Source organism: Pelodiscus sinensis, chromosome 16, assembly GCF_049634645.1.
Source record: "Pelodiscus sinensis isolate JC-2024 chromosome 16, ASM4963464v1, whole genome shotgun sequence".
Taxonomy (NCBI): domain Eukaryota; kingdom Metazoa; phylum Chordata; order Testudines; family Trionychidae; genus Pelodiscus; species Pelodiscus sinensis.
The window spans coordinates 17,758,465-17,769,336 of NC_134726.1; the positions used below are offsets into that span (position 1 = coordinate 17,758,465).

A 10,872-nucleotide genomic window follows, 5' to 3' on the forward strand; every position below is an offset into this window, starting at 1 on the left:
TCCTCCAAGGAGCACAGCCTCAGAGATTACCAGGGATCCTAGTACAAGGTGTAGGGGTCAGGACCCCCGCACTCACCACAGCAGCAAGAGATGTGGTGAAGTGGAGTGAGTGGGCCAGCCTGGGAGACTGTGGTGCAGCAGAACAGAGGCTATTATGGGGCTCCATTTTCCAGCAGCTTCTGTGGACACCGTAAGTGCTTGGGGGCCCAACCTCTGCTGCTGTCCCTAGCCCACTCAAGGCACCAAGGGCTAACCTGAGTATGGAGGACTATGCCATCCATGAGGCATAAGGGATCGGTCGGCAAAGGCTTCCCCAGCTGACAGATCTGTGTCTAGACTGCCACACTGTGCTGGATCAGCTAATCGTCAGCACAGCAGGGTGGCTGTGTTTATTTTAATGAAGCAGGGATTATTTAAATCCCCGCTTCTTTGCCTATGCCGGGTAAATTAGTTTATATGGCTCTGTCGACAGAGCCATGTAATCTAGACATACCCCTAGTGAAATAGTTTTTCCTAATATCCTATTGGCAATCTAATAATGTGATCTAATTAGCTTGTAGAGGCTAAATCCTATTCCTGTCTTATGTTTCATTACTTCATTCTATTGACTGAAAGATAAAAAAAAACTTTAGATACTACAGAAACAATATTATTTACATTGTCTTCAGCTCAATTATCTATGTTATGATAAACTGCCTTGATAGTCTGAATGACTAATTGCCTTATATGAATGATGATGGCCAGATTTATTTTGTAAGCATAGGAAATAGAAGATCAGCTTCAAAGTAGCAATATAGACTATCTATTCTTCATCCCGAAAAGGTCCTGCTATGGGAATTGCTATCAAGAGATTTATCATCTTGCTAAAAGACTATAAAGGAAAAGCCCTGGGTCTAATCCTTTTTATCTCAGGTCTGCTTATATTTTGACAAGGAAGATCTAAGTCACAATACTGAGGTCTCCATGTTTATTTTGGATATAATGTGGAACTCTAATGGAAGAATATGAACATACTCTACACTTGGACTACTTCTTGGATTATATATAGCCTTTTAAATTTATTCCAGAAAGACTTTTTACAAATCAGCAGCCTCACAATGTCTGCTATGAAACTGACCTAATGATTTTTCACATGTCTGTAGTATATAGATCTCTTAAACACCTTTTCCTTTTGTTAGTTAGTAAAGGTCTGGCATATGCATAATTATTGGGTAAGATCTAAAACTCATGTTGACCTGCAGAACAGTGTCTGGTTCTTTGGGACAGGTGAATCTAACATATGGCTATTCTGGTTTTCAGTAACCATTCTTTTATTAGACTTGGCTACCTAGATGGAGGTCAAGAGTTGGAATACCTAAAGAGGACTATATATGGCTTCTTGATAACCAGTGTGTCATTACAGAAGTTGTTGTATTACGGGTTTGGAGAATCTAAAAGAATAAACCACCACTCTGAGGGATTATCTGCCCTGAATATAGCACCCTCAGTGTGGTCTATCCAGGCACCCGGTCACAAGGAGATACCAATTTAGAGGGATCTCATGCATTCTATTCCATAGTTTACACATAGCTAAAGTTATTTTAATGATCAGTCCTAAAGCTGGTTGGCTAAACAGTTCCTTTGTGATACAAATAGAAATACACTTGTGGCACCATATATATAGATATATAGATTACTGTTTTGACATTAAATATATCACACTCGAGGGAGGAAATTAGTTATATTTAGACAATTATGTTGAAAAAGGAAGTCCATGCAGAAGTCTAAAAATGGCCATGAAAACATGCGTTTAAAGAAGCAAAAACAGAAATGCATGAAGAGACTCCTTCCATTTAAAAGTAATCAGTTGCAAAAAATTAGCTAAAATTAGTTTCAGGTACTGCACCTGCCTCTGAGTCGCTTCCACTTTTGATGGTTTTACAGTCACACTTTTCTATTTTTAAAATGTTTTTCCTCTCTGTATTATGTGATGATGATCCAAACACACAAGAGTAGAAACTGATTATAAAAGTGGAAAAAATAAGTTTATATCTAATCCTTGTAAGTCACAATTATCTTAAAAACTATTTGTAGCAAGTGTAGGTAAAATAATCCAGACAGAAGCATGATTTTTAAAATTAACTCGTCCTAATAAAATCACCTATATATGCAGCAAAGGAGACTAAATTCAGAAACAAGCAAAGACTGTCTTTTAAAAATTGTATTTAAATTTAGTGCTACCCTGAATTAGCCATAGTATAGAAAGCTTTGGTACCTGGCTCTGTCAATACACCTAATTCTTGCCAGGCCATACTGTTATTATTTGAGTCTCCATTCTCTCTTGTGCAAAGACAATTACAGGGAAGACTGTGGTACACAAATAGAACTTAAAATGAGACTCTTCAAGTTCCTGTTTCCTTGTAACCCAAGTCCAGATTTGAGTCCGTTTTAGGAAGTGAAAGGCAGATATGCTTCTCTGCTGCACTACCCAAGCACATCACTTATTCAAGAAAATTTGATAAGTTGATCACTTTGTCAGCATTAAGACTAACTTTACCTTAGAAGCATAGTAAATCCGTTGTACCACTTTACCTACAGTGGCTTGTAATGGTAAAAAAAATACATTAGGTTTGCCAAGTCCATCACTTGACCTGTCAAATAATGTCAATTTACCAGACAACTGACCATCTATTATTTGACCATTGCCAATTACTGTCAGATATTCCAACAAGAATGTCCTCATCTACATGGCAATCAAAAAGGTAAGGCAACATCATGCCATCTGTTAGCAGGCCTTCTTAAATGCATTAATCATTCACTTTACCATTTGCTAATGCCAACTATGTGGAAAAAGTTTCAATAGGATAGCTGTGTTAGTCTGTTTCAGCAACAACAACAAAAACGAAGAGTTCTCTGGTGCCTTAATGATGTGGGCTGGAATCCATTTCATCAGATTCAGCTGACAAAGTGGATTCCAGACCCCGAAAGCTTATGCCCAAATAAATGTGTTAGTCTTTAAGGTGCCACAGGACTCCTCACTTTTATTTGGAAAAAGGTGAACTAATTGAAGTCTGAGTATCTTGACTAGTTGAAATCTATAAAACTGACAAATAAAAATGTACATCTGTATATTTATATATCGGGCCATCAGTGTACATGGCAGTTTACAAAACGCATTAAATAAGTTAAAAGACATGATCCTTCCCTCGGAGAGCTTAAATCTAAACTGAATAAACAAATTTCCAGAAATTAATTCAGAAGAGAGAGGGGGAGAAAGATGAGTGTTCAGTCATTAAGCCTTCTCCCCCATCACAAAAAAAACAAACACAAGCCATGAGATCAGGGGTGGACAAAAGGGCCTCCGAGGGCCAGATCCGGCTCACCAAGCATGGGGGGGCACAGGAGCGCCTGAAGCCTCTTCCCGCTCTGCCAGGAGCTCCTGGCGCTTTGAAGCCCTGATTGGCCTGGGGGTAGGGGAGCATTCCATGCCTCTTCCAGAGCATGGGTATCTTAGTGGGAAGGGGGAGCAAAGGGACTCCCCCACCCCCAGACCAATCATGGTGTGGGGGTGGGATCACCATGCCCCTTCCTGTTTAGGCCCTGCCCCTTCTGGGGTTGCCCAAAATTTTTTTGAAGTGGCCCCGGAGAAAAAATTATTGCCCACCCCTGCATTACATCCTTGAAAAGTTGACTTTCTGCCTGTACAGCATAAATGCCTTTAAAAAGAACTTTCAGAGCTGCTATGTGTTTTATTTCTGTTTAATATCATCTTACCTTTTTGTTGTAACTGTTCAGTCATGAATAATTTTTACATTTAAATGCTAACTCGTTGCTATAAAGGGTAATAATTTCTTTCATTTTTTTTAGAAAAGATTTATTTCATTTTGTTTCATAGTGTTCTGACTAGGGATGAAATAACCAGTACCCAGGAGCAACCCCGGCCAGTGCCCACCATGGGCAGAGGGCTGCTCTAGCTCTGCGGAGGTCAGAAGCTGGCAGCCCTATGTACAGGGGCATCCGGGAGTAGATGTCAGCTTCCCCATGTGCAGATTTCCCAGCTCCTGCTTTCAGCAGCCCCACACATGGGAGTGGGGGGAAGCAAGAGCTAATAGCCCCACAGACTGGGAGCTGCTCCAGCCAGGCTAGAGCAGTCCCTCCTGGAATCTCACTTAATCAGTTAACAGGTTAAACCTAAAATTTAACCTGTTAATTAACCAGGATTTTACATCCCTAGATCTGAGTTAAAAAAAATAGTGAATTGTTTTAAATTAGGAATAAATATCTAAGACTAACCTAGAGAAATCACACAGTCTTATGATTTTCATTACCATTCTAATAAGACTAATTATTTTGGACCATTCAAATGTGAAACACACACACACACACACACACACACACACGTTTAGCCAAAACCACCTCACACTGAAGAGCCTCCAATTCACCTGAATTAATCTCTCTCATTCCGTTAAGAAAGCTGGTTTCTGTCAGACAATAAGCTAAGAAATTCCACATGGCGCAGATTCCAATATGCAAAGTTTGGTAATTACAGTCAGCAAATTTAGAGAGTCAGTTATTTGTGTGAAGGTCCCTGATAGTTTTAGCCATTCAATACTGTATATGGCAAATCCAAAATGTTGTAATGGCCCCACAACTTAACTCTATAAGTGTCTATATTAACTGGGATTGTCATCTAACCCACAGAAAAATATTCTAGCATATACGAATAGTCATGACTATTAATGAAGTAGATATAGATCCATAGGATATATGGGGCAGTTTTTCATACAGTATCAGTAAAGTTTCATATTCTGTTACAGGACATTATCAAAAGAGTCATGCCTTAAAATACTGAGTTTGTGTTATTAAGGTAACAGATTATTAAACCTAAAAAAATCTAGTCAAATTATATTGTTTCAATTTTATACAATATTTTCTTTTCAATTTAAAAAACAGTAGTCAGAGACAATTCTAGGTTCTCATGCATGAACATTTATACTGTTAGAGCTCATAATATCAGAGAAAAATAACTAAAGGCAATAGTTTTAACAGACTTGTTTAACACATGCAAATCGTCCTATTCATCTTCTAGTTTTAAGACTAAGATTTTACACTAAATATAAATTCTAGTGCAAAATCATAGTATTAAAACAGAAAGACGAATAGACAAATTCACATGCATTAAATAAATCAGTTAAAACTTTTGTCCTTAGTTACTTTTCTATGCTATTATAAACTCTAAGGCTACGTCTAGACTGGCATGATTTTCTGGAAATGCTTTTAACGGAAAAGTTTTCCGTTAAAGCATTTTCAGAAAAGAGCGTCTAGATTGGCACAGACGCTTTCCCGCAAAAGCTCTTTTTGCAGAAAAGCATCCGTGACCAATCTAGATGTGCTTTTGTGCAAAAAAAGCCCCGATTGCCATTTTCACGATCAGGGCTATCAGGGCTTTTTTGCGCAAAACAAATCTCAGCTGTCTACAGTGGCCCTTTTGTGCAAAAGTTTTGCTCAAGAGGGACTTTTGCCTGAACAGGAGCAGCATAGTATTTCCGCAAAAAGCACTGATTTCTTACAGTAGGAAGTCAGTGCTTTTGCGGAAATTCAAGCGGCCAGTGTAGACAGCTGGCAAGTTTTTCCGGAAAAGCAGCTGATTTTCCAGAAAAACTGGCCAGTCTAGATACAGCCTAAAAGTATAATGCTAGTGTATAATTATAAATAGTGTCTGTCTCATCCTTAGAAAAGTATATAGTTGAAAAAAAATTGTATTTCAGATAATTTAATTCGCTGCCTAAAGACAAGTGTGACTATGATGCATACTTTCTTCTATTTCCTGCTCCTCTGTTCTGAGATGCCCCTATTTTTGTTCCCATAAACACTTCTTTTTTCCATAGGAAACAGTAATATTAATATATGTTTAACTTTATAGTCTAGTTCAACTCACTGGAAAATTAATGTAGGTCTTGGCAAGTTTGTGAAAGTTGGTCAAACATTTGGCCCACTGTCTTTAAAAACATGTTTTATGCATAACTCAGTCCTGGATAAGTGAACATTTAAGTTTAGACAGAATTTTACCTGCATCAAACATGTCTCGCCATTGGTAATAAATGGATGAAGGCTTTAAAAAAAATTGGTATTTCATAAAAATAGTGACAAGAACTATAATTTAAAAACTATGGACAAAACTGCTACCAATAAAACAGCTTGCATAGATTTTTGTGACAATGTTAACTGTTCTTTTTAATTGTAAAAGGAAATTCCATTGTTCAAGAGTGCAAAAACTTACCACCCAACAATGACTTAAGCCCCGACCTTGCACATGAATAGCCAAATCCAGTTGTGCTCACTACAGGACTGGAGCCACACCTAACCAGTAGGTGCAGGCCACTATATATTAAAGGGGCAATTTTGAAGCATAAATAGCAAAACCTGAAATAAAACTGAACATCTGAGAAAAGGTTATGTTTGTGTTTTGAAATGTCTGTATGTTACCTGCTTTTCACAAAATACTAATATTTGTAGTGGGTGTATGATAATCCTTTCAAGTCAAAATTATTTGTACAAATTTTTTCAAAATACAAGTGCCATATAAACTCAGAGAAAATATTAGGATGCTTTCACTTTCATTTGTTGTATAGTTTCTCTTGTCTAGCCTATGTCACTCACAATCCACATGGGGTTTAGCTGCCTTAGTTAATACTTCCAATGTTAAAACTGGATCTTTCATCAACAGGGGTTAAATGTTTTGGCAGTAGAATTTAGAGATGTCAGAGTGTAGACAACTACAAGATTAAGCAATAAGCCTGGACTTAACAGTTATTCCTGTCAACTACCTGCTTTCACCCCCACCCCTGCTGCCTCTGTATCACAGCAGCAGGAGGGGAGGGGGAGAGACCGGCTCCTCATGAGCACTGGATCCTCCTTTCCTTCCCACCCCCGATCTGCTACTTCTAATACAAAGGCAACAGCACAGAGAATGAGGGGAACAGGCGGGAACCAAAAGCCAGCTCTCTGCACGTGCCGGCTTCATGGACCCACGTGCCTCTCCCCCCCACGCTGCCTCCTACAAAGGCAATGGGGGCAGAGGCAGGAGCTGGCATTGGAGGGAGAGGGTGGAGCCTGCTTAAAAGCTAGCTTCCCCCAGCCCTGGTTTTACAATGCTACCCGCCCTTCCCACCCCCATGCTGCTGCCTCTATGAGAGGCAGCAGTGCAGAGGGGCAGAGGAGGCTGCCCAGAGTAGTGACTGTTTACGAGGAGCTCGGATCCCCCCCAGACAGAGGCTGCTGCCACCGTATCAGAGGCAGCAGCACAGGATGGCTGGCGGGAATCAGTCTGTACTTAGATCTAGTTTTCAAACTGGCTCCCCTCACAGACCAGCTCCCACCTACAACTTGGCACTGCTGCCTCTGATAGAAAGGCAGCAGCATGGAGCTCCCTGAGAGTGGGGCCAGGAGCACACTAACTGCCAGCCCTGCCTCTAAGGGCTACTGAATACTCATGTAACATCAAAAAGGTTGATGCATTTTCACAACTGTTCAATTACATGCTAGCTAACATCCCTAGTAAAATAATGATAGAAATGTAGCCGTGTTAGTCTGGTGTAGCTGAAACAAAAAACAGGACTATGTGGCACTTTAAAGACTAACAAGATGGTTGATTAGGTGATGAGATTTCATGGGCCAAACCCATTTCCTCAGATCAAATAGTGGAAGAAAATTGGTACAACCATATATACCAAAGGATACAATCAAAAAAAGGAACACATATGAAAAGGACAAATCACATTTCAGAACAGAAGGAAGATGGGGGGGGGAGAGGGAGGTAAAGGTCTGTGAGCTAATGATATTAGAGGTGATAATTGGGGAAGCTATCTTTGTAATGGGTAAGAATTTACACCTCAGTCTAAACAAAGATGTTAAGTGTCGAATTTAAGCATGAATGACAGTTCAGAGGATTCTCTTTCAAGTCCGGTGTGAAAAGGTCTTTGAAGTGGGATGCAAGTAATCAAGTCGTTGAGACAATGCCCTTTCTGGTTGAAATGGCAAGAAACTTTGTTCTCACCCACAATTATTTCCAGTTTGAGAACTTATACCTCCGGATCAGTGGCACAGCCATGGGTACACGCATGGCCTTGCATGGCCCTACAGTACGCTAACATCTTCAGGGCTGACTTAGAACAACGTTTCCTCAGCTCCCGTCCCCTTTTACTCCTTCTCTACTTACGCTACATCGATGACATCTTTATGATCTGGACGCATGGCTAAGAAACACTGGAGACATTCCACAGAGATTTTAACAACCTACACCCCACCATCAATCTCAGCCTGGACCATTCTACACGAGAGATCCATTTCCTGGACACCACAGTACAAATCACCTATGGCAAATTAGACACCACTCTCTACAGAAAACCCACTGACTCATACAGTTACCTACATGCTTCCAGCTCCCATCCAGCACACACCATATGATCCGTCATCTATAGCCAAGCCCTTCGATACAACCGCATCTGCTCTAATCCCACTGACAGAGACCAGAAGCTTCAGGATCTCTACCAAGCATTTATAAATCTCAACTACCCACCCAGAGAAATAAAAAAGCAAATTGAAAGAGCCAGACGAATACCTAGAAACCATCTACTTCAAGACAGACCCAAGAAAACTAACAATAGAACACCACTTGTCATCACCTACAGCCCCCAACTTAAACCTGTCCAACACATTATCAATAAACTACAACCTATACTGGAACAGGATACTAAACTCCAAGAGGCTCTGGGAGACAGACCCATAGTCTCCTATAGACAACCACCTAACCTCAAGATGATTCTTACCAACAACCACAGGACATACCACACTAATACCAACCCCGGAACCTTCCCTTGCAACAAACCCCGTTGCCAGCTTTGTCCACATATTCACTCTGCTGATACCATTATTGGACCTAACCAAGTGAGTTATAAGATCAAGAACACATATTCCTGCTCATCCAGAAATATAATTTATGCTATCATGTGCCGAAAGTGTCCGTCTGCTATGTACATTGGACAAACATCTCAGACACTTCGCCAAAGAATCAATGCCCACAAAACAGATGTTAGACAGGATCAGAAAGAAAAAACAGTTTCTTGCCATTTCAACCAAAAAAGGCATTGTCTCAATGACTTGATTACCTGCATCCTGCTTCAAAGACCTTTTCACACCAGACTTGAAAGTGAATCCTCTGAACTGTCATTCATGCTTAAATTCCACACTTTACACCTCGGTCTAAACAAAGACATTAATCATCTTACCTATTACAAAGATAGCTTCCCCAATTATCACCTCTAATATCATTAGCTCACAGACATTTATCTCCTCCCTCCCATCCCCCTTCTGTTCTGAAACTTGATTTGTCCTTTTCATATGTGTTCCTTTTTTTGATTGTATCCTTTGGTATATATGGTTGTGCCAATTTTCTTCCACTATTTGATCTAAGGAAGTGGGTCTGGCCCACAAAAGCTCATCACCTAATAAACCATCTTGTTAGTCTTTAAAGTGCTACATAGTCCTGTTTTTATCCCTAGTAAAGTTACAACAGAACCCAGGACCTAATTAGCTGGTCAGAAAAAAATGTCAGTGTCAGGGTTGGATTTTCCTCGGCATGCTATTTGTCTTTTATAAGCAACTCTGACAAGCCTTATTTCAAGTCAATTTTTGTATCTCCATATTCAAATGAAGAATGTGTCAATCTGCATTTTGAAATTATATTTAAAATATCACTCACTTAAGCATCTCATTCAAAGATAACTATTTTAACAATTACTGTACTACCAGTCCTGGTATTTCAAGTTGCCTTACCAATACTCATCCTGCCCTCTCCCCTGGGAGGTTAGCCACCATGCTGAGTCTCCCTCTCCCTGCAAAAGGTTAGTATTGCCCCGATATTTATGAGATTAAACAGGCAGTGCAAAGCGGTACAATTTATCCTCTCTCATTACAATCTTAAGATTCAGTGAATGTATCCAGAACCGTTATGTGTATTTCAAGAGTAGCAGATGGAGGTTTAAAATATAGTCATTTAAAAACACAATCACACTCATTATCAGGAAACAAGTTTCTTTACTCTCGTTACTAACCACCTCTCAGTGTATCAAATCAAACAAGAATATTACGTTACTTATTCTGTTTACTTTCTGCACTTTGGTCAGCTTATGCAACTGCGATGCCACACGAGTCTGCTTGACAGGTGTGTGCGGTCTGTGTGGCTCACAGGGGCTCAGCGCTGCTGGATCTGGGATTTCACACGAAGCTACAGAGCTTCACGCAATAAAAGGGAAGGGGGACGCTGCTCCCCATTCAGGGCTCCGGTGTAGGGGGCACCTGCTCGGGACCTCGGTTATCCCTCGAGCACGTCAGCCTGCTCCCAGAGGCGACCAACAGCCTGAGCCAGCCCTCGGCACCGATGGCCCTGGGACGCGCCAGGACCCCCGGCAGGCAGCCAGCGCCAGGCTGCACCACAAGAGACTGAGTGGCGGGGGCCACGCCCAGGGCTGAGGGCACCCGGCGGGCTCGGCCGGGCACTCACCGCTCATGATGCCCGAGTCCGGTGCCTCCCCAGCGCCGCAGCCAGCCCCCTGCTCCCGCTGAGACCTCTCTACAGAGGGAAGCCGGCCAGGGACACCCACAGCGGACACCCCGCCCCGGAACTGAGGCCCCACCGACCCGGAAGGTAAACACTGGAAGCGGACGGCGCGAGAAAATGCCTCCCGCGTGCGCGCCCCCGACCGCCCCACTGGGCCGCTGCCCGCAGTTTGACCTGGGCAGGGGCGCTCTCGTGGTGAGATACTCTAATGGCCCCGCCCCTTGTGGGCGGCGCTCTGGCTCGCACCAAGGCAGGCCCTCGGCCGCCGGTGGGGG

The 10,872-nt window shown here is 41.7% G+C and overlaps 1 protein-coding gene across 8 annotated transcripts in view; it reads right to left on the bottom strand.

The window, feature by feature from the left end:
• SNX29 (sorting nexin 29) overlaps positions 1 to 10,668 on the bottom strand; it is a 463,946-nt gene extending 453,278 nt beyond the window's left edge. For 7 of the 8 annotated variants that reach the window (XM_014577718.3, XM_014577716.3, XM_075899353.1 and 4 more), the window contains exon 1: positions 10,541 to 10,668. In XM_014577718.3, the coding sequence (XP_014433204.2) occupies positions 10,541 to 10,547 (7 nt within the window). In that variant the 5' untranslated portion in view covers positions 10,548 to 10,668. The remainder of the gene's footprint in view (positions 1 to 10,540) is intronic. The other variant, XM_075899351.1, reaches the window with a different exon arrangement.
• Positions 10,669 to 10,872: the final 204 nt, after the last annotated feature.